The 24,608-nt window shown below is 47.1% G+C and overlaps 1 protein-coding gene across 4 annotated transcripts in view; it reads left to right on the top strand.

Moving 5' to 3' along the window:
* Nucleotides 1–24,608, top strand: part of GSG1L (GSG1 like) — a 157,627-nt gene that overhangs the window by 127,330 nt on the left and 5,689 nt on the right. For 3 of the 4 annotated variants that reach the window (XM_038420837.2, XM_038420838.2, XM_038420839.2), the window contains one exon: nucleotides 23,828–24,424. In XM_038420837.2, coding sequence (XP_038276765.1) covers nucleotides 23,828–24,424 — 597 coding nt within the window. Of the gene's footprint in view, nucleotides 1–23,827; nucleotides 24,425–24,608 lie in introns of those variants that run through there. The other variant, XM_038420840.2, reaches the window with a different exon arrangement.

A 24,608-nucleotide genomic window follows, 5' to 3' on the forward strand; every position in this document is an offset into this window, starting at 1 on the left:
GCCATTTCAGCCCTATGTCTGAAATCTGACAGCTGTACCAAATGCTTCTAGGGTTGGCTGAAATCTGACAGCAGTACCAAATGCTTCTAGGGTTGGCTGGCCACCATTTCCTCAATGGACTTTCCCAGAAAGCAAAGTGTAACAGATAGGATATGATTGTCAAAATAATTTATATCAAGAGAGGATATCTTGACCAAGAACTCGTGAAGGGGTGGTGCAGACACTCTCTCCCTCCTGTTTTTATACTGTCAGAGCAGCTGCAGTCAATCTGATCTGCTATGTAGACTGAAAGCTCCTTGCAAAGGGAGACTTTCTGGTCTGAGACTTGGTGAAAGCAGCCTGAGTTACTCCGACAGCCCAGGACTTGGAACAGTGGATCAAGGTGAGACTTGCTAATGGAGCAGAACTTTGGAGGGAGTAACAGGAAGGGAGGAGTACAGAGGATGGGAATAAATTTGGAAGGAGCAGAACTCATGGCCAAGTCTGAAGGCATGGCAAAGGGTGGGAGCAGGAGTGGCACGGCAGGCAGCCTGGGTCAGTAGAGAGCAGAGGTAGAGCAAGCAAAGGTTGAGGAGAGGATGTGTGGGAATGAGGAAAAGGAGGCAAGGGAGGTGATACTGAGATGACAGGGGAGCGCTTACTGGGGCAGAGGAGGAGCAAGGAGAGAAGAGAATTAGAGACTAGGAAGAAAGAGAGAGGAGGGGGCTGAAGGGGAGGGCAGAGGCCAGGAATCAGGAGACATGTAGGAGATTCCCAGAGAGCACAGGAAGTAAGGCAGGGAAGAAGTTGCTGCATCTGGGCTATGCGGTGAGGGAGAAAGGAGACCTGCTCTGATCCACCATGCTAAATCAGCTGTTTTAGGAGACACAAGAGGGTGTGTGGTTCCAGCAGAGAGAAGGTGTCAGAGTCTGAGTTTGCAGGGAGGGATTCAGAGAATCATAGAAAGTTGGAAAGCTTCTAGCAAAAGAGCAGACCTTGAGAATGGGAGTCAGGAGAGAGGGAGGGGACCAGGGTGGAGAGAGTCCTCCAGTTCCAACCAGAGCAAGAAGAGGCTGCTCAGTGCTGTGTTTTGCTCTGGCCATGCCAATGGCAGCTGCTGCTACCAGCCCCTGTGCTCTGAGATGGAGGCAGCCAAGTGGTGGGGCAGTTACTTAATCTTCTGACTAACAGCATTCTGAACTAGATAAGGGATCTGGGCAGCCATGCATGTCACAGCAATGTTACTCTGAGGAAATGGGAATACAAAGCCCCAACTATTTACTCCGATTAAAAACATGAGTTACCAATAAACAATGGATGAGCCAACCCAGAGATGCTGAGATGATCCTTGGAATAAATATAATTCTGTTAGGAACTTTTCAAAGAACTTGGAAAAGCCTTACCTATTAACTTTGCAAGAGAAACCAGAATACCAGTCTCAAAGACTAGATCTGCACTGTCAGCAGTGACAGATGTTACCCCAGGCCTGGCTTCTAATCACTGGGGAAAAGGTTTATCCAAGTAAGTTTTCTACCATATAGAGAAGAATTTGCAGAATTTCATTACTACAAAGGTTGTATCCAACTCCCCTTTCTTGCTGTACGCCAAACCCCTGTCAGATGTTTTATGGGGTGTGACCCAAATGTACTGAGCTTCTCCTGGCCATCTATCAGTCTGTGTGAGATTAGAGCCTCCCTTCTGACAAGAAACATGCCACAAACCCCAACTCAGGGTCAAAATGCACTAACACTCCACAGTGCAGGTTGAGTTACTTTGGCCCAATTCATAGATTCATAGATACTAAGGTCAGAAGGGACCATGCTGATTATCTAGTCCGATCTCCTGCACAACGCAGGCCACAGAATCTCACCCACCCACTCCTACGAAAAACCTCACCTATGTCTGAGCTATTGAAGTCCTCAAATCATGGTTTAAAGACTTCAAGGAGCAGAAAATCCTCCCTCAAGTGACCTGTGCCCCATGCTACAGAGGAAGGCGAAAAACCTCCAGGGCCTCTCCAATCTGACCCGGAGGAAAATTCCTTCCCGACCCCAAATATGGCGATCAGCTAAACCCTGAGCATATGGGCAAGATTCACCAGCCAGATACTACAGAAAATTCTTTCCTGGGTAACTCAGATCCCATCCATCTAATATCCCATCTCAGGGGATTAGGCCTATTTACCCTGAATATTTAAAGATCAATTAATTACCAAAATCACATTCTCCCATCATACCATCTCCTCCATAAACTTATCGAGTAGAATCTTAAATCCAGATAAATCTTTTGCCTCCACTGCTTCCCTTGGAAGGCTATTCCAAAACTTCACTCTTCTGATGGTTAGAAACCTTTGTCTAATTTCAAGTCTAAACTTCCTGGTGGCCAGTTTATACCCATTTGTTCTTGTGTCCACATTGGTGCTGAGCTTAAATAATTCCTCTCTCTCTCCTGTATTTATCCCTCTGATATATTTATAGAGAGCAATCATATCTCAACTCAACCTTCTCTTAGTTAGGCTAAACAAGCCAAGCTCCTTAAGTCTCCTTTCATAAGACAAGTTTTCAATTCCTCGGATCATCCTAGTAGCCCTTCTCCACTATGTTCAACAGTTTTTAGATGCCTAGAGAAGCAGATAAGAGATTAGTGGGATTTTCAGAAGTCCCTAGTTTCCTAATGTTGTATGCAGTGTAGTTGTGGCCGTGTCGGTTCAACCTTGCATTTAGCTGTGACACTCAGAGTACCTTTCCCAGACCTAAAGAAGAGCTCAGTGTAACTTGAAAGCTTGTGTCTCTCAGCAGTAGAAGTTGGTCCAATAAAAGACATCACCTCACCCACTTTGTCTCCCTAGTTTCCTAAAGCAGACTTAGGCCTAACACAATTAAGCACTCTGAAATCCCACTAGGCCCTGACACAGAGTGCAGGGAGTTAACATGTGAGCCTGCATTCTGTCACCAATTATTCCCCTCAAGAAAGCTGATAATTAAAGGCAATTCAGTAATGAAAGCTGGTGGTCTTGGGGAGCTAATGAGCCAATTAATCCATCAGCTCAAGCCTGTTAAAGAGGCAGAGGAAGGAGATGCAGAGGGGAGAAAGGAATAGGGGCGAGCCAAGCCTTAGGGGAGAGTGATCTCTGCTCCCCTCTGGTACTGAGGAGATGGTCTAAAGCAGAGGTCCCCAAACTGCAGGGTGCACCCCACTCAAGGGGCACGGAGGAATGTTCCGGGGGGGCGTGGCTGAGTCTCGGGCCAGCCCCCACAGTGGGCCGGGAGGGAGTGCCACCCAGCTCCGCTTCTGGCCCTGTGCCTGGGGCTCCACTCCCGGTCCTGCATTCCGCTGCCAGCCCCGCATCCGGTGTCCTGGCTGCAGACTCTGCGCCCGGGGCTCTGCGCCAAGGGCTCCACTCCTGGCCCTGACCCCAGCTGTGGCCCCAGCCTCAGCCCCCTTACCCCTGTCTGCACACCCTCATCCCCCTGAGCCACAGCCCCTTCCCAGCCCCTGCTCTGTGGGGGTGGGGGGGAGTCAGACAAGGGTAAGGTAATGTGTGAGGAAAAATATGTGGGGACTACTGGTCTAAAGCATAGGCCATATCGACAGTAGACGGTTGCACAGGCCTCTGAAGGGGTTGGCGGAGGGAACTCCAATGACATGGTAGATACACAGCCTATAGAGTCTGAGCCGGTTTCTGGGGTGCAAAAGGGCACGAGTGGAGCTCGCCCTGCTACAAGCCCCTGTCTGCTTCATTAGGCACCGAAATGCCTTTGAAAATTAGGCCTTGGTTGCTTAGATGCTTTCTGCTGCCCCTGTGACAACTCATAGTTTTCACTCTTTACAAGACACTCCAGAAGCTTAAAACATGAACAAGCACACAACGAATGGCCCATGCACCTTTATTATTTCGAGGAAAGCTTGCAGTTTGGTAATGTTGATAAGCACCAATGACAGCACTATGGCATCAGTCAAATCTTACCTTGAAAATTTACTTCTTTCTGTTAACATTGGAAATAAATCCTGAGAATTAGTTATTGCTCTATGTCCAAGCAGCGATTAATTGCCATTTCATAATTCCCATAAATTCATGCCTCAGTGTCTGAGTTCCACACACGGAGGACAAAGCTCACCCACTGTATGCCCAGGGTTTGCATCTCCATTCTCCAGCTCCTTGAATGTCTGGATCTTGGCTCTTTCTCCGTGAGTCAGACACTGGCTTCGCATCACAGCATTTTGGAATTGCTTTCTCTGGAACATTAACTTTTGCATCATTTCCTTTTACCAAAATATCCCCGTCGAGACCATATATCTGTTTAGCAGAACGCTCCCCGAATGAGGCAGTAAGCTGCTTAACTCTTCACCAAGCCACATTTAAAATCTCATTTCTCACCTAAACAGCAGGACCTTTGTCTTCTGAGGCAAACGGTATTCTGTTTAGCCCCTGCTCCTGGACTTTCCCTTTACTAGCATTTTAAGTGCTATTCTGTACATTTCCAGAGCCACACTGCCAGATTCAATTCACTCAGTCTGGGCCAAATCTTCAGCAGGTGTAAACTGGCTAGCTCCATTGATGGCAATGGCACTGCACTGAGTTACACCAGCTGATGATCTGGACCTCTGTACTTATTCTTGCACAGTTTCTCAGAAAGAACATATTGCTACTCCGGGATCTGTTTTCAAGCTGATTTTTTACACTCAGAGCTGGATTTAAGTAAAAACAGAGCAAGGCTATTCTGGAGCCCTGAATTACTGCCTGTAATCTTTTGTGTCTTGTTTTAATCACACTGGGAAATCCAGTTTGTGAAGCTCGTGCTCCCAAATCCAGCTTCTCATTCTGACTCCCTGCATAAGGATAACCAGCACACAAGCAGGCTGTCACATGCTGTAGCAGCAAGTGGAGGAGTGGCTCTTGGTGTGAACAAATGAAAATAGTGAATGCAAGTGGGAGTAATGCATTCAGTAATATCTCCCTTCAGAGAGACTCCACCTGGTACAATCTCCTGTCACAGCATTCTCAGGAAATGTCGTGAGCTAGCAGTATTGATTGTGATACAGGGAACGTAGCCAACCATAACCATTCAGCTCACAACAGTGAAATGATATAAACATACAGGCCAGATCCTGAGTTGGTGTAAATTGAGGTAGCTTAATTGAAATCAGCAGAGCCATGCTGATTTACATCAGCTGAGGATCTGGCTCACAGAGCTGAATTGTAGCCCTTCAGGGTTCAGCCACTTCCCATGAATGAGAACTGGAACTCCAGGAGCCACTCTGCCTCTCCCTCCAAGGCCACAGCAGCTGTCCTTTTCAAGGGGAACTTGGTGGGCCTGTGTGGAAGGGAGGCAGCGTGGGCCATAGCCCCATGCCTCTCCATCCCCTTTGAGGAAACTAGAGCAACCATTGCCACAAAGACCATTCCCAGAGCCCAAGGCCTGTGGTTGGGGCCGAGGCACTGGGGATGGAGAAAAGCTCCCAGTGATCTCACCTCCCTTGCACACCCGCCCCGCTGGTCTTGGTGCAGGGATTCACTCACAGCACCTGGTCAGAGACAGAAAATGTAAAACTGTTGTGGCCAGGTTTGGTGGCAAACGGACAGCCCGTGAGGTCTTGTGGTGTGCCGCTAGGCCATGGTACTGCTGATGAAAAGAGTTGCACTAATGGCTCACAGGTTGTGGCTGGAACTGGGGATAATAGGTGTGAAAGTGCCTTTCTGGTGAGTGTCTCTCAGCTGCTGGCTATGTCCGTTCTCTATAAGTAAGTGGGATCCCATCATGTCCATTGAGGGTGCAGACATGAGATTATCCTCCAGTGCTTCCTGTTACATAATAATAGTAGGTTCCCACAACCATCCTTGTTTCACACAGTATTCAGCACCGAGAGAAACTAATTGGTTGGCTGTAGTGATGCTTTTGTGCTGTCATTCGCCTCGCGGCCTAGCTGGAGTTTCACTGCTCCAGTTGGGATTCATTTCTTCAAGCTAATTTCTAGTAACACCAACCCCAAAAGTTCAAAAATCATGAGCCAGACCCTAAAACATCATGAGAGTGGCCCAAATAGAAAGATTTTAAAAAATGATTAAATAATATTTTCCAATCTGTCTTCCGATTGTTGGCATGCCCCCACCCATGGAACTCAGGCAATTTCCGGCCCCCACTGCAGGTTCTTTTACTAGAGAACCCATCTGAGATCAGGGCCCCACTGTGCTAGGTGCTGGACAAACACAGCAAGAAAGACAGACTGTCCTGAAGAGCCAACATTCTAGTGCAAACTATAATGGTGTGTTCGTGACATAGGAGCGGGAACTAGCACTCATCAAATTCATCCCACGCAGGGAGCCATTAGAGGGGAACCACTGCTGGGCAGGACTCATGGTGGTGACCTGCAGGTGAAAGACTCTATAGCAATAGCAACACCCTGGGGCATCCAGTTTCCATACATGCTAAAGTGACACTTGCGAAAGTGAGGCTGCTTTCTGGAAAGACATTTCTCCGATCAAACCCTGACCTTTTTGAACTGACACATGCAGAGTCTGCCCCGGTCTACTCACACCAGCACAGTCTCTCAAACACGGCTCTTCTTGAGCGTATGCTCAGTCTGCCAATTCTTAAAGGGACAGCGCCAACTACCTCAAATCCAAATGCAACAGTAAAACAATATTAACACAACACCCAAATTCACTGCTAAATACATCTTGCAATAGAAAACGCTTCCATCAATTACTCCAGGGTCCTTATACTAACTGTAATACATCTACCTATTTGAATTTCACCCACGTGTCATCAGCCAGATTCGCATATGCAACCTTCAGATCCACAGCATAAACCTCTTCTACTGACGCTTAAAGAGAAACCAGTGAGGAGAAAAATATGCTGTTATCCTCTTATGTGGATATAGCCCATAGAGGGAGCCAGAACACAACCATTGCCAGTGCATTAAACAAGTATTTGTCAGACAGTGGTGGGACACTGGGTGGCCACTGGCACGTTTCTTGGTTTCTCTTTCTGGCTGAAGAGGAGATTCTAAGCTAGCGGTTACAGACAGCCTAGCAAATGTAACAGGCCTGTTTGAGTTGTCTATGAGGAATGAATCCAGACTGCTGGATGTCCAAGCATGATTATCTACTTCTCGAGCTGAAGAGCCAGATGCTGCAGAGTACTCATACATTTGTATATGTTGACTAGCCACTAGAGGGTGACACGGAGACACTCTGTGTAAACCTGGATACAGACACACCTAATTTGCAATGTCCCTTCCAGACAAGGCTGTGTGGCAAAGTGTTTGCGACTTGACTCTTATATTAGAGAGCTCAGGAACTATTCCCAAATCTGCATGCTCTCAGTTATCTTATCTGAAGTGGGAGGATGACAGTTACCCCCCAGGGTTCCAATATCAGGTCTTGGCTTATAATAAAGATTGTGAAAAGTACAGAAATAGCAGCACCCATAGTGGAACAGCTGAGACTCGACCACTAACTTTGTAGTTCAGTGCACCTTTAGGCTATTGGTGCTCCAGAGTCAGCAACAGTGGACTTATTAATGAACTGGATGCCTCAGGCCACTGCTAATGGGCTTCAGCCTTTTGACTGTCAGTCACCAGTCTGTAACCAGCCCAGCTCAGGAGGGATTAAAAGTTGTTCCTCTCTAATGGCTGGCTGAGTCCCCTAGATCAGATGTATTTGCAGGAGGGGTTCAGTTCCAGCTCCATGCCACATAATTACACTTTGCACTGATTGGCAGACTCAGCAGCGAAGCCAAGAACTAAATCCACGGGCCACAGAGACACTGTTACCTGTGAGCCAGGCTGACAGTGCGTTGTGTGGGCAGCTCGCCCGGACACTGTTCTGTAGACAAACCAAGGACTTTGTTCACCAGGCTGTGCAGGAGCACTAAATCCATACCATTTTTTTAAAGCCAGAGTTTGCTGTTATATGCCAGTTAGTTGCAAATATGCAAATTGGCCCATTAAATAATCTGTGTTAAATGTCAGACGCAGAGCTCCACAAAAGTCAGCCATTGTGAGCTTTAAGCCTCATAACCCTGTGAGGCAGCTAAGCATCATTATCGCTATTTTACAGCTAGGGAAACAGGGTGAGCAGGTCAGTGATTTCTCCCAGGTCACAAGTGACGTCAGTCGGAGCATCAACATTGATCTTCCGACTCCCCATCCTCTGCTTTAGCCAGACGAGCATAGCGTGAGTCATTCTTGATCTTTCATATGCTTTCACAAGCTGGTTTTGGGCCAGCTTTTCAATAAAGCTCAGGGTCAGCTCTGTTAAGTGATGCGTTCTTTTGAAAATCTAGCTGCATGTGCCCGCTCTTTCGCTTGTTTTTGTGGTTTTGGTGCTTGTTTTTTGCTTGGTTTTCTATTTGCCTATGCAGTATTGGTGCTGGTTTTGTGTGCAACAGGGCAAAGATTGTTTCTTTAGCATCAAATGAGGTGGAAGCAAACAAATAGCTATTCAATTCTTGAGGCACGAGTCAGACAGTTCAAGACAGCAAATAGGGAAAGTGGTTGTATTAATTATTATTTCTTTGTGGTAGCACCTAGGGACCCCAACTATGGACCAGCGCCCCCCACCCCGCACTAGGCACTCTGCAAGCACAGAGAAAGATGGTCTCTGTCCCAAAGAGAAAAGGAGGACTTGTGGCACCTTAGAGACTAACAAATTTATTTGAGCATAAGCTTTCGTTAGCTACAGCTCACTTCATCGGATGCATGAAGTGAGCTGTAGCTCATGAAAGCTTATGCTCAAATAAATTTGTTAGTCTCTAAGGTGCCACAAGTACTCCTTTTCTTTTTGCGGATACAGACTAACACAGCTGCTACTCTGAAATCTGTGCCAAAGGAGAATCTCCATCCAATCCACATGCCCCTCAGCCAGTGCCCCATCAAAGAGCAGCCAGGGCCTGCACGTGTCTAGGGAGAAGGGCTGAAGCCGCATCAGCCACAGGGCAGATCCAGTGCCCTGCTCTCCTTAGCAGATTCACCACCTGCACTTTATCAGCGACTGCAGAGCAAGCAGAGTCAGTGCTTTTGCCATTCCCCATTGAGCTGCTGAATCAAAGGCCATGTCAGGGGGTGTTGGGGTGGGGAGGCGACATGGCCGGAGCATGCTGCCTTCTGACTGTTCCCAGCTGGCAGATGATGTCTTGGGGCCAATTGCCAGCTGGCATAGCTTGGAACTGCCCCGTGGCTGCTCTAACTTGAACTGCAGCTGGGGCAGGGATAGTATCATACAGAGAATCAACAAGCAGTAACTGGCCCTCTGACAGCACCCTCCCTACTTCCCATTCTGTGCCTCCCCACAAATGTGCTGGGCAGATCCTGACCCAAGAAAGAATCTGGCTCTTCTTCAGTAACTTATTGAGATCCCAGGATCCTGAAGGGGATACTACAATCAGGGTGAAAACAGCAAGAACCTTCCAACAGGAGAGGACAAGGGTGTGATGGAAGGTTACAACCTACTACCTGCTGTATCCATGTTATTATTGCACTCTTCTGGATGAAATGTCAGGCTACCCAAATATAGGGGTGGGGTGTCACCCTGGAGCAAGTATAATCCCTAGTTCTACTCTAGGTAACAGACATTCTCCTTTAGCTCAGGTGCTAGGGACCTATGCTTTGGAGTTGGAGGAAAAGGCCAAATAACTAGACAGGAATACAGGCAGCCAAGAGGATGGAACAGTTCAGAAGAGACCAAACTAGAGGACTTAGACCTGTAACGGAGCAATGTTAGCTCAGAAGAAAGCAGCCAGACAACAGAGTGGAGGGTGGACCAATAGAAGGCTATAAAACAGACTGGAGGGCTAAGCATGGATGTCAGGGCTCCATCACCAGATGAACACGGGTTTAGTCCACAGGAAAGCCATTGTCTCGGTAGAGCCAAGTGTAATAGCGAGTAAAACCATTCCTGGGGGGCTGGTTTCAGAATTCCAGTTAATCTGGGAAAGAACACAATGCATTTGTTACTTTGTAGTACATTGAATCTAAAACTGGGTGCTTCTTGTTCTGTACAAATTAAAGATTGTACATTTATACTGTACCTGGCTGAGGGTCCTGGGTTCAAGGACGCCTACTGTGAAATGTATCACTGCCTGAGCAGAGCTGTCCCTAGGGGGTGCAGGGTCCAGGACATAGGCGCTGAGTTTCTAATCTGCTGGAGGGGGCTCCCTCCTAGCTCCACCCAGGCCCAGTTCCACCCCTTCCCCCAAGGCCCCACCCCCTCCCCACCCCTTCCTGCCCCCACCCCCTTCTTCCCCACCCAATTCCACCCCCTCCCCTGAGCGTGCTCCACCCTTGCTCCTCTCCCCTCCCTCCCAGCGCCTCCTGACTCCACGAGCAAAACATGTGATCAGTGGTAGGCCCTGAGAGAGAGGGGGGGAGGCACTGATTAGCAGGGCCCGCTGGTGGGCAGGAGGCACTGAGGGGAGGGGGAGGTTCTTGTGGGGGGGGGCTCCTCCTTAACCCCCCACCCACCTGCCAGCTTGCCACTTGCCTCCTCGTTCGCCTCCTCACACCGCTTGCCCGCCCACCCACCCGCCTTCCGGCTCACCTCCCTGCCTGCCTTCTGCAGGCCCCCCCAGAGAGCAGGGCCCGGGGCAGTCACCCCAATTCGCCCTACCCTAGGGACGGCTCTGTGCCTCAGTGTCTGTGCAATGAATTTGTTAAAACCAATTGGACGATGGACAACACCTTTTCCAAATCTCTCTCGTTGTGCAGTAAAATTATGATGTGTGTGTTAAAATAAAAGGTGCTACTGATTATGTGATTCGGTCTTTTTGTGGGTAATTTCACTCAGAAAAGTCTTCATGATTCTGCCAACACACTTAAAACTGCCCTCGTAAACTAAACCTCATCAGAGTCTAGAGGACTCCTAACCACTGTGGTGCTGTGGCAGCCTGAGAGTAGGTGCTTGCTAATTCTACCTTAAACTACTGGTGTCCTAAGAGGGTGAATCGTGCATTAAAAAGCAGTTCTTATGTAGGAAGGAATAAATTATGCCTCTGAAGAGGCAGTACCAGGCTGGGACAAGAGCAGTGACAAGCAGCCCTTGATCTATGTTTTTAGGTGTCAGCAGTGCTCTTCCCAGTGCTGGCCTCTCAGTGCATTCTGATGTGCAAGGGTCTTGGTTCATGGCTTTAAGTACTGGGCGCCAAATGGTTGCAGCCTCCTATGAGGGTAGGTGCAATATGAGGAGCAGGATCCCCCTGCTCTAACCCACCTCCTCAAAAGCAGCTGCTAGTAAATGCAACATGTAGCCCTAACTCACTACAAAGTTACCCAAGTTTTTGCAGTACTGGTGCTGGTTTCATGCACACTCTTGCAGTTCCTATGCCAGCAAAGCCTCTGCATGCAGTCACGAGGGCCAGACTCTGTGTGGTCTTACTACGGCTGCTCTGGCTTTCTGCTTGTTTGAATGTCTTTGTTGCTGTATCATTATCATGTTTCTTCTGGAGTCACATGCTAGTGGAAGAGAGTTACAAATTGCCATGACTACATTAATATACTAATATATATTATATTATAATAATATATATACATATATATAATATATATTATAATAATATAATATATTATATTATAATATATATTAATATACTTCACTGGCTGGGCCTATCCTATGGATGCCATTTGGCTCCTGGGGGAAGGGAAAGAGGAGGAAACTCAGCTTTAGTGGCTGGCACTTTGGGAGTGGAATCAAGGATCCACCCATTCCCTGTCCTTCTCTGACCACTCCCCACCCACATGCACAAGGGGAAATATTAGTTATGAATCTCCTGCTTGCCCCTCCATGACTGTAGTAGTGCATAAGCCTGGGGAGGCGTGTTTGATTCCTCCGTATGCCCCATGAAGCTGCATAGCCTGGGCCATGATCTGGCCCATTTTAGGGGAATTCAGCCTGAGAATAACTATTGTGGACTTGCCCAACTTTGCAAGTGTGGGGGTTCCATGGGCCAAAAGTCAACCAAAGTGCTATGAGGCTGACTGCAAATTCTGATTGGTCATAAGGGCATAAACTGGAACCAGATTGGCTGCTTTAAGCTATGTCTGATGGGCCAAGTATTGCATATGCCCAAAGTCTTGGCTGGCCAGCAAACAGCACACAGAGGCACCTGATCATTCCCAAACATGAGCAAGTGCAGCTACGTGGCTGCTGAGTCACTTCTGCCAGGTCGGTGGTGTGAGAGAATTACAGTGCAGAGCCCAGACTTTACTTTCAGGAAAATCCAGTTTTAAGCCTTTCTTGAAAAATTTGGACAATTTCCAAATCATTTTTGTTCCACAGCTTTTGCAGAGACTGTTCTGGTTTATTTAAAAATATGGATCGAAATTGTTCATTAAAATTTTCAATTTAAAACTGTTTCAATTTGGAAATGTTTGGTTTGGTTTTTTGTTCTACATTGTTCCCTCGTTCCCTCTTATTTGTCCTTTTTCCAACTTGCTACTGGGAAAGGGGGGAGGGGCAAAGGAATGGAAGAAAAGACAGAAAAAAGATAAAACAGAAAAACCCAGATCTGAAAAGCCAAAGGAATGGAAGTTTTTCATTTTGGAGTTTTGTTGAAAAAACAGAGCATTGTAAAGCAACGAAAACCTTTATTTAAAATATCTGTTTCTGAAAAAAGGCCATTTTTCAACTAAAAAAATGTTTCATTCAGAAAATGGCAACTAGCTCTATTAAGCTCCTGTCTCCTCAGCCAAAACCTGGTCCACCCTCCTGTTTTAGGGGCAAGGGAGCATGTGTGCCTGCAGAGAGAGGCGGAGCTGCAGTACTGGGCAAGCTTACTCCTTACTCACACCCAACACGCTTCCCGCTAGTGCTTTTGCTGGAATAGAATATGTTTGTGCTCCTTCCTGAACCCTATGCAATGACTTGCAGGGTCCAGATCCACATGAGGAACTGCACAGGGCTCAAACTGTTGAGAACGCCACAGCTATCATTTAGTGACTCGATAGCTGAGCATTGGGGAAGTGTGTAGGGACCATGTTTTTAGCATAATATAATAATGCATGAAACGGACAGATACATCTTTAGGGTTCTTTACTAAAGAATTCATGGAGGGGGAGAGGAATGACCCAGCATTACATGAAGGCTGCTGTACGTGTCCACCTTGCCAGACAGTGTTCTGCATGTTTGTCTGACTTTTGCATGTCATGCTGAACATTGACAGGTTTCAAAATAGCAGCCGTGTTAGTCTGTATTCGCAAAAAGAAAAGGAGTACTTGTGGCACCTTAGAGACTAACAATTTTATTTGAGCATAAGCTTTCGTGAGCTACAGCAGTTTATGCTCAAATAAATTTGTTAGTCTCCAAGGTGCCACAAGTACTCCTTTTCTTTATGCTGAACATTATGCATGTTCTCTGTGTTTTATAGACCTTCCTACTGAAGGGCCAAATGCTGCTCAGCTTCCCCAGGCCTGGCTTCTGTAGAAGGCTGAGACTGCCCATGCAAAGTGGAATGTGAGTCTTTGTATGTGAAATGCAAAAACCACAACTAATGTGACATTGCAGTTAACATTTCAAATGCACAAGAGCCCAGAAATAAAAATGTGAACATTCCCCCAAATGACATCCCATCCCATCCCCAATCTCACAGCAACTCAAACCTACCTAGCTGGGGGCTTTTAAAGGAATCTCATGATTCCTGGCATCAAATTTGTAAATATTTCTTTATTTGAAGTGGCTGTCAGCTCCCATTACTTTCAACAGGAATTTGAACACGGCGACCATTTCCTACAGCCTTTGCATGGGGAAGTGAGGCCGACCATAATAAAGGTGCATCAAGGTGGGTGGGGTAATAACTTTTATTGGCCCAATTTCTGTTGGTGAGAGAGACAAGCTTTTGAGCCCCACAGAGCTCCTCTTCAGGGCTGGGAAAGGTAATCCCAGCGTCATAGCAAAATGCCAGGTAAAAGAGATTGTTTAGCACAAGCAGTTAGCACATATTCTAAAGGCATCATTTTTTGGTTGATGGACCCCTTTTCAAATGCAGTGTTAATCATAGACCCCCAACAGAAAAAGTGATTGATAGAAGTACATGTGGTACCATATAAACATGTATTGTTAGCTTTAAGAAAAGACATACAAGAGTACTTACCGATATCAGTGAGATGGGTGTGCCTGCGTCTTACTGCAGAGTCTGTCTATCCTTGGTGTGATGGTTGACAAGCAAACATGTAGATCATTCTCCACTTCCAGGTGGGACCTGAACTTTGTCTTCCTAGCTGTAATGGCAGGGAATGATGCGTCACATATATATGTTGTTGGGAGCAGCACTTCCATTGCTTCTGTAACTAAAATTGGCTACTCTGCAGCAACTATTGGACAAAACTTGGCCAAAAGTGGCAAGGAGTCTGTTCCTGAAAGTTAATTTTCAGCGTACGGTCACAGGAGAGTTCGAGCAGCTCCTGGTCTGCTTTTCCACTCAAACAGCATGACATAGCAAGAGTTGAAAACGGATCCCAAACCCAATCATATTCCTTCCAGTTTATATTTTTAAAGTAAACACTGATGTACTCTGCCAAAGTTGAAAGGTGAACAATGATCCTGTCTCTCACACAGTCAATTGTCATACTGCTAGTACCGAGAATATCTGTCAGTAGCAGAAACACATTAGAGATTCCATTAGTTTGCCAAATCTCTACTTTCTTCTGAAATGCTGCAGTCTTGTCACTCATCTCAAGTATGGTTGTATTGCCCCCTTGTGTGGACAGGTTCAGCACATTCAACCAGTTAAAAATGTCATGATCCATATCAGGTCAGAAAAGTTTGCAGCGATCTTGGGATTGTGCACAGAAAGCAAACCCAGCAGCTCTTTGTAAAGTTCAAAAACTCATTCCATCATTCTGCAGTGAGATAGCAAACACCCTTCTGCATGAAACAATTTGTCATATCCTGCACCAATTTCTAAACACAGCTTTGCAAAAATGGCGTGAATTCAAGGGCCAGGACTTTATAAAATTCACAACTGTCACAGCTACATTTAGCATATCGTGTAATTTGAATTCCATTCTCTTTGATGCAAGGGCCTGGCGATGCAAAGTACCGTGAGTTACAATTACCTGTGGGTTTACGGCTTGTATTCTTTCTACAACACCATTCCTATTGTCTGTCATAGCAGCAGCACCATCTCTGCAAACAGCAATGCACTTCTCCCAATTCAGCAATTGAGCTTTAATGAAATCATCCAATAATTTGAATATTTCCTGACCCATTGTCCGTTCTGGTAACTCCTGACAAAAAAGAAAATCTTCCAAAATGTCCCCTAGCCAAACATAATGAACAAAATCTAATAATTGTGCTGCATTACCAACATCAGCTGTCTCATCAAGCTGAATTGCAAACTATTCACATGTACGTAGCCTTTCAGTTAGCTGTCATTTGACATCATTTGAAACCTCGTCAATTCTCCTACTAACTGTATTGTTAGAAAGTGGAATGGCCTTAAATTTCTTTGCTGCATCTTCACTTATCATCATGTTGCTCTTTTCTACAGCAGCTGAAGGAATCAGGTCGTCTCCAATGCTATGGGAATTTTTACTCTTTGCAGTCTGAAGTGCTATTAAGAAAGATGCTTTCAGAGCCTTTTCTGGAACCGATGTTACATTTGTCATTTGAGTTTTCTGCTGATTGTATTCTTTTGAAAAAAGTCTTTGGATTTATCTTTCTACTGAAGGTGCTTTGTCGTGAGCTGTCATTTCAACTTTGCAGGTTTCATTGCTTCGTTTTATAGGATTTATAAGCATACAACGCATTGCAGTCACCCATCACTAAATTCCATAAAACCAAAATCAGTATAACTTTCATCAAACTTTCTGTTCTTCATTTGTTTCTTACTACTTGACTATGCATTATCCATGGCTTCAACACAACTAGAAATATTAGTATGAGGACATTTTAAAAACTTACCTATTTTCAATTTAATTTGTTCACACACTGTAAAAATATATTCTACTTCCACCCGCCAAAGACATCTCAGTCATCAAAAAAATGGACGGCATTTCTGCTTTCGATTTTTTTATGTTGATGCTTATGTAATGTACTATGGTGCTGTTCATGCACCACAGAATATGTTGTGTAAACAGAAATAGTAGATTTGCTGCTTTTAATCGTTAGGCAATGCAGACATGAGGTGAGATTTTTAAAACCTTTTTGTAATATTTTGCGCCCCCCCGCAGTCTCTAAGGTCCCCGTGCTGTACATGGACCCCAGCTTGAGAACTGCTGTGCTAAAGGACCATAGGTCAAAAAGAGGGGGCTAGTGGGTTACAAAATGTTGTAATAATAGAGGTGGACACCAATGCTCATGGTTTTCAGTGGGACTGAAGCCAGGCTGTAGTCAGGAAAGATGGCTGTCGCTGTGTTCTACAGCTTGAGGGCTGGACAGGAAACTATGAGGAGACAGGAATGTGGGGCAAGAAAGGAGGCTGAGGGGGGTGCAGGAGATGTGGAGAGTGGGGAGAGGAGAGTGACTAAGGGAGTGCAGGGGGATGTAGGGGCAGGAGGGAGGCTGAGGGAGATGCAGGGCAAAGTGGGGGCAGGAGGGAGGCTGAAGGGTGCAGAGGTTGTGGGGAGCAAGAGGGAGGCTGAGGGGGGAGGAGGATGTGGGGGCAGGAGGGAGCCTAAGGCGGTACAGGAGGATATGCCCAACTCCACCCCCAATTCCTCCTCCAAAGAAAGGGTGCCAAAATAGAAGTTCATCCCGAGCAGCATTTTCCCTAAGGCCGGCCCTAGGACGGAGACAACATTAGAGGGCTTAATTGTTCAGCAGCTGAACAGCTGCATTAAATCACAGACCAATCAGAACACTGAGTTCAGCAAAAAAAAGGAATTGATAATTTAACAGCCAGATGCACAGGCAGGAGGGCACTGGGATGGGGGCTTGTGGAGGCGATAGCAACCCCAAAATTTTCCTTAGCCCCCGCCTCCCCCCGGAGCTACCCCTCCCAGTGCAAAGGTCAAACATTCTGCAGAAGTAAGGGTGGCATAGGATGGCATTGCTGCCCTTCCTCTGCAGTTCCGCACAGCTCCAGCTGCCCAGCTTTGAAGGCAGCACTTGCCACCGGCAGCAGCACAGAAGTAAGGGTGGCAATAGGGCACTAAGTCTGCTGTGAAAAGTGGTAGTGACTAAGTTTCTTTGCCCCCCTCCCCCCGCTTTGATACAAATGTGTTTTAGTCTTAATTTAAAAGCAGCGAGAAAAGGTAAATTAATTTTAAACAATAGGGTTATAAATGTAGCATTTAAAATAGCGTTAAATACAAAAAATGTGTCAGATTGGGTGAATGGCCAAGGGCACACAAAGGCACCCCCTGTGACTCATGGCCAGGTGCCCCTCATTACTGGTTCTTCTCTCCTCTGAAACTGCTGCTGTTCACTGAGTGTCCGGTGTGTGTGCGGCAGCAATCACCAAGGGAAATCTGCACAAGGCAATGCTGGTGGAATCAGCCTACACTCCCAATGGAACACCTACATGGATAGTGGCAGGGAGAGCCGGGGGTAATGCCATGGTGAACAGCTGGTACCCAGCTCCTTGTCATCCTACACCTGCACAGCCCAAATGAAGTGTATCTGGAGGGATGCACGGTCAAGAGGGCTGGCTAGAAAACAAGGACTCCAGGTGTTTCAATGCTCAGCATAACTTTTAAGTACCCTACCAGCTAGTAGAACCCACAAGCCCAAGTTAGACACCTTGGCTCCCCGGACAATGCCTGGGGAGATTTAGGCGCCTAAAAAGAGAGTCACAGAAACCAGAACGCTGCAGGGAGTGTCCTACACTAGCCCGGAGGAAATGCTGAGGGAGCAGGGCCTCAAAGGGAATTAGGTGCCTGGATCCAGGCTGGAGGGAGGCACCTCTCTCCACTCAGCAGTCTCAGCCATGACCCCTGTCTTGGAGTGGGATGCCTAAGCCAGGCCAACTCTTTCTCGGGTGATGCCCCCCCATCTCCCTTACCCAATAACCCACCAGTTAGAGTGCTCACATGGGAAAGCCAAGTTCAAATCCCCACTCTGCTGATGTGGAGCAGCGATCTGAACTGCAATCTCCTCTATGCCAGGAGACGGCCTTAACAACTGAGCTATTGGGCATTCTGGATGGGCAGGGCTGGGGGTTTCAGATGTCCTGGGAGTTAGATGCCCAGCTCCCATCCTGTACGAATGGGGTTTGGGTGCCTGAAGTCCCTTTGTCTCCTATGAAAAGCCCAGCCTGGATCTTTAAGTGCACCCCCTCCCAGAGCTCCTTCTGCTGATGCTGCCCCATTGTGACTAGGGGAGCAGAACGCACAAACTCTACCCCTGGGTAGCTCACATCGTGCGGAGGGGGGGCGGGCAGGGTCCTGGACACATGCCCTGCTGTCCCCTGGGCAGGCAGGATGAATCCCAAACAATATGGTTCTGGTAATATCAATATTTTAACTCAGGGTTGGATGTTTTCTGATCGAGCTGCTCCAGGGGTGATTGTGGGGTAGCTCTCTGGCCTGCCTTATACAGGAGGTCAGGCTAGATGATCGCAGTGGTTCCTTCTGGCCTTGGAAGCCATGAAATAGCTACATGATGGGTTAAGGGTTTATTCCGATCTGTGGTGGCCCTGGGACTGGCCATCCTCTCCTTTCTCTGAGCAGTGTTTAGTTAGGGTGCCCCTCCCCATGGCCCTGGGATAAGCCGATTCGCTTGGCAAAGGGCATGTTGGATAGCACAGAACCAGGTACATGGGCAGGGTCTGACCTTATAAATCCAGAAATGGACTGACTCAACCAGACTCAACTTGTATCTTTTACAAGACCTCTTGGGCCTGGTTTCCTGAGGTGCTGAGCCCCTGCTGCATCCACTGCCTTTTCTGGGAGTTGTGGGTACCTGGCCCTTGAATATCTCACCCTAGAGATCGAAACATACAGGGCAGGATGTACAGAAGTGCTGAGCAACCACAGTTCCATTGACTAGAACTGGAGCCAGGACTCCTCAGCACTTCTGAACTCAGGAGCAGGGACTACACTGATGACAGAGATTTGCAGTCTCCTTGGGAATCCACTCCTGTCAGAGTTGCCATTTTTCATATTGCATTTCTGCTATATATGTGTTTTCAATCAAAGCAAGTCTAAGGGTATTAATTCCAGTTAAGAGATGATAGGAGGTGGATTTCTAAGCCCCTCTAGAAGATGAACAGTGGATTAGGTATATAGAAAAAATGATATCTCCTTTAAGGGCCACAGATTTTTTTGAGCTTCCATATAAATGCTTTCTTAGATGCTTTATGTCCCTAGATATTTATTCTAAAATTGATACTTAAACTCTATCAAGGTTTCAGAGTAGCAGCCGTGTTAGTCTGTATTCGCAAAAAGAAAAGGAGTACTTGTGGCACCCTAGAGACTAACAAATTTATTAGAGCATAAGCTTTCGTGAGCTACAGCTCACTTCATCAAAGAGCTCTAAACACAAAATTCAAGGCTGGATTTAATAGTCTATTGTGTTGTCCTCAGAGAAATTTTGAAAGGATGGCACCATTTACTAGTGATGCTTTATCATAAATGTCAAATTAGGCCCAGCAGACTATATCATGGGGAAATGGGAATGTTGCAGGGTTTATCCTCATCCGCTACCACAGTTGCTTAAACCAGGCTGTACAGAAGAAAACTGTGTACTGCCATGGATTTCAAATATGACTCCTACACTGGGTTTTTGGAGCCTTTTAAAGTAGTTGTTTGTGAGATGTATAATTGTTCATGTAATGGAAAAGAGGAGGAATTTTTGCAGCTTGCCTCTTTTAGTGGAAGCTTTTGCCTTCTGTTTCAGATTGCTGTTAGTAGAGGAAAACAATCAGAAACTGTTTAAGGTTTATGATCATTTAAATCTGTAGTATATTCACAAGAGGGGAGTAGAGCAGGGAAGATGATCATTTTGTCATTGTGGTAAGGAATATTTTAGCAATGACTTTAGGCTGGCGATGTCTGCATGGGGTGGGAGGGCCCCCAGATCCCAAGCCATATGCCACGGATTTCCCACTATACCCCAACCCCTCTTGGGGAAGCAGGAGTTAACCCCAGAAATAAAAGCTGCAGTTAACAATAAGAGAACACTTATCTGCGCCAAGACAAGCCTCTATCAGTATGGAGGATGATTCAAAGGAGGGTCCCCCCAGCAAAGGTACAATGTGCCCAGCACCTAAATATACAGGTTAATGCTCTCTAAAGCCACTAAAAACCCCAATAGCCCCAGTCTCTCAGTCCCAAGTAGGGTATGTCCTCCCACCCCCACAGGTGGCAGTGCTGAATACAGTGCAATCGTGGAGTCCTGAGCTCTGCTGTGCTGGCTGGCAGTTCATGCTCCCTGGTCAGACCAGGACTCTCCAGGGCGGAGGCAGCTTGGCTGCTGCCATGCCCCAGGTACAGGTTGCATTTGGCTGGCTCCTTCCAGCTACAGAAAACAACGTGCAACCCTGAGCCACAAGTTGCATGGGACGCCAAGTGCACTGACTACCCCCCTGCCCCACCCAAAGCAGCAAGGGCACTGAGTACCCACCCATCCATACAAGACACTGGGCTCCCACCACACCCAGGCCACCAAGGGCACTATGAACTCACTCTGTCAGGGCCATCACCTGCCCACTCCTCCGTGGACACTAAGGGCTCTCCCTCTCCCTGTAACTGTCCGGCCAAGTGGCTCTGGGATATTGGGTTTGTTCTGGGCCGAGCTCCTGTCCTTGTGTGAAGTGACATCGCTCTCTTCCCATGGGACTCAGGTGGCCTACAGCCAACCCATCTCCACTTGGACAAAGTTCCTGGCTGCGGCTGCACAGTGACATCCCTCCCTTCAAGCAGCAGGCAGTCCAAGTAGGATTCCCTCCCTGGCCCTGCTGAGTCACAGCTCAGGATGATGGGACTTTTCTGAGGCATTCTGCTCTGCCCTAGATGGCATGTTCTAGCTTCTCCACTTTTCTTTTCTTTCACAGGGACCCCTATTGGGTTTCCTTGCTAAAGAGCTAAGCTGGGTGTACCATGTCCATGAGAGCACCCTTCTGTCAGTATCTCAGCTATACTAAGACAGTACAAAAGGTTTGTTTGTTTTAAACTCGCAGATTAGGCCCTTGTCCAGCAAGGCCCCCAAGAATGTGGATAGTCCTGTTGAAATTGAGGGGTATGAAGCACATGCTCAAGTGCTTTGCTGGATCGTGGCTGTGATGCTGGCAGATCAGGTATCAGTTCATGCCAAGGCCCCAGGCCTCACTGAACACTTACAAATGCATAGCTGGAAACCAGTCTTGCTTCCCTGTGTGTTAGCATCATCATAATAGAGATTAGATGTTTTGCTGATAAGAATGTGTCTAGTGGTTAGGCTTTATATTGATTTCACTTATAACCTCTACAGCCCATGGTGTAAAGTTGAATTGAGTATTTGCATTGTAAACCTCTGTAATTGTGTAACTCACTAAATAGGAAAAGATGCATTGGTTAAGATAAAGTTACAAGATGGACCATTGAAGGCAAATGAGGTATTGTGTAGCCTCAAAGGAGAGAGGCCCCATTGATTGCATTCCTAACTCCCTCCAGAAAGAAGAGACCTGCACATGAACTCATCCCATCAATTTGGACTCCAGAGTGGAGAGGATAAAAATCCCTGACAAGGAGAAACTTTTATGCAGTCTGGACGCTGAAGGGCAAAGATTCCTAAACATAAGCAAAGAGATCCCCATGCTACCTGGCATGCTTAGCCCTGAACGACATTCTGAAGTGACAGATTATTACAACTCTGTCACCTTTTGAATCAGAGATTGAAACTCATTTGTGCTTATCTGTTGCCTGCTTTAACCCATAAATAACTCTCTCCTTTCTTTTTCCTAGTTAATAAATTCTTAATTAGTTTACTATAGGATTGGCTATGAGCATTGTGTTTGGTGTGAGATTTAAGGGACAAATTGACCTGGGGTAAGTGACGGGTCTCTTGGGACTGGGAGTAACCTGAATATTGAGTGATCTTTGGTGGAACTGACCACTTATCACATAATCCTGCTTGCCTGGTGGCAGGCTAAACTGCAGAGCCCAAGAGGACTGTCTGTGACTCCATGGTAAGACTGTTACAGTGATCCAAGAGTTCACATTTGTTACTGGGTTGGTGAAATTTATCTATAGAACACACCAGCTTGGGGTCTCTGCCCTACTTTTTGACAGTCTGCCCTGAGGTTGGCACTCAGTGTTGTGAGCCATTCCAGACAGCATGACAGTGGCCTTAGGAACCTGAGCCTAGATTTTGTCCTGCACTTAATGCACAAGGGAGTGGAAGGGTGAGAAGGTATCAGGCAGCTGTATTTGGCTCCCTGTGTCTGAAACTGCAGTTGCTCTGGCCCTGTCTGTCCAGGAGCTGCTCTAACTTACTCAGGGACCATAGAACAGCTGAGAATTAGCACAGTGGGGCTGCATTTTGCTCCACCTCCTCCCTGCCCCCAACACCACCCCTCCTCCCTGGACATGCTGGGTTGGGGGGTTCTAAGATGTGCAGTTACAGCTAGATTCTGGTTCCCTGAACCACTGGTACAGCACAAAGGAGCCAGATCTCAAATATCTCTGCCTTCCTCCCGCGCATCAGAGTCTTGAGAGACTGAATACAGCTCAGCCAGGGTGGCAGTACTTAATGCTCCCTCCTGCTTCTCAGGGGCCCAAGAGAAAATTAACTGTAGAGCACATCATTCAGTGAGACTGGTTTGGCTGTGCAGCCTGGGGAAAGCAGCCTGTGGCAGTCAGCTGTCCCAGTGCCTGGAACAGTTACACTGGTCAGGACTCTATACTTCCCGTGGCTGAGGAAAAGAAGGAAAGACCTCCCCTTCCTTAACTGAGCAATAGCAGAGGCTTGCATGAACCTGCCACGATACTGGTGACATGAGTCAGTGAGGCCCCTCCACCACTAGCTTGCCAGTCGCCTCCCCTGCCACTGCATCTGGGAACCATGATGAAGTGCAAGGACACTGCCGAGAAAGAGCCAAGGGTCAGGGCATAAATAGTCAAGGATGCCATCAAAATGCTGCACCAGGCTGTCCACACCGGCCTACAGGAACAAAAGTATTTTCCCCCAGCAGGAACCCTGGTCTCTGAGCAGGGAATGTCACAGGTCCTTGCCCTGCCAGGAATGGGGACTCACCTTAGAGGTAATTATTTGACCACAACAGTGGCATATTCGCAATACCCGACTATGCCACAGCCCAGACCCGAGCCGGTATTGCATATCTTGTATAAGTGGAGGCAGAGACCACCAGGAGGTCCATGACAACCCAAGCCAATGAACTAGAACTGTCATCTGCAAGGTCTACCAGGACAACAAAGTCCCCCAGGCCAGTCTAACTCTGACACCATCTGGGATAGGGGATTGTGGAGCTGCTTGCGGCCAGAATTCCCACAATAGCGTTATGCCAGGACTCACCTGTTACGGTACCCCGCTGAGTCCATTGTTTGCGACGAGGAGGGAGGCTCTGCCTTTTACAAGAGTGAGCAGGAGTGACTTCTTTAGGCATGGGGGAGGTCTGCATTTCAGCCAGGCTCCCTTCCATTCAGCTGTCCATCCATATGCCATCGCTGGAGCATTAGTCAGTGTTTATTTGGTATCCCCCACTGCTGCCTGGCTCCTGGATTCCCCAACAAAGGTCTTCATATATTAAGTCATTGAGAAGATGGGAAATGTTGATATGCTGGGTATGAGTCTCATAGTGGCTGCTTTTTTGTAAAACTGCTTCTTCCTTGGAGACCAATTGGGGGGAATATGGCACAAAAGAGATAGGTGAATCATGGGTGTAATACTCATGGGCGATGGGTCTTGTACTGACATATCAGCTCTTAGCACAGGCCCGGAGTCAGGAGTGAATATTTGTTTGCTTGTCTTTTTCAGGGCAGCGCAACACTCAGCTATAAACGTTACTAAAGTGAGAAGGACCAGGAGTAGCCACAATGCTCAGAAAACATCCCCATGTTCTACATCGAGCTCCTCCAGCGATACATCAACCAATGCCTCGCTTTCATCAGAGCCTGTCAGCCAGACCTCCATGTGGCAGAACCCAACCATGCTGGAAGCTGTTCACATCACTCAATTGGCCCCAAGAGTAGTATCAAGACCTAGAACATTGGAGCAAATGAATCCAAAACTAGCAACATCAGGTTCCAGTCCAACCAATCCAAGGCCAAATACATCATCTTATTCCGCCAGCCTCAGACCTAATCTAACATCCAGCTCAGCCAATCCACAGCAAGACCCAGAATCCCAGGCAGGACTCAATCTGACCTCCTCATATTCCTGTAGTCCTCACACAGCACAAACTCTACAAGCCTCACCATCAGACCACACAGTGATTCCAAGCAGGAAAAGCACAAGGCCTAAAGTGACAGTGAACCCCAGTGATAGCTTGCAATCTGCTGGCTACTCCAATTCTGGGTCCACACCTACAGGAAGGCGTCTTGAACCGACTCATGAAGATCCCCTTTGCAAAAGGTATGCATCTGGGTAACGTGTTTAGATCAGACAGGCACTAGGGGTCCCAGCGTGGAGGTCACTAATTCATTTGTTTATTCTTTTTTAAAAATAACTGAGTAAGCAGTTAGTGCACAGAGTTATACCAGTGAATGATGTAAACATGGCGTACCAGAGATATTCATGGTCCCTTGTTACACTGACA

The sequence above is a fragment of the Dermochelys coriacea genome, chromosome 10 (genome assembly GCF_009764565.3).
Source record: "Dermochelys coriacea isolate rDerCor1 chromosome 10, rDerCor1.pri.v4, whole genome shotgun sequence".
NCBI lineage: Eukaryota > Metazoa > Chordata > Testudines > Dermochelyidae > Dermochelys > Dermochelys coriacea.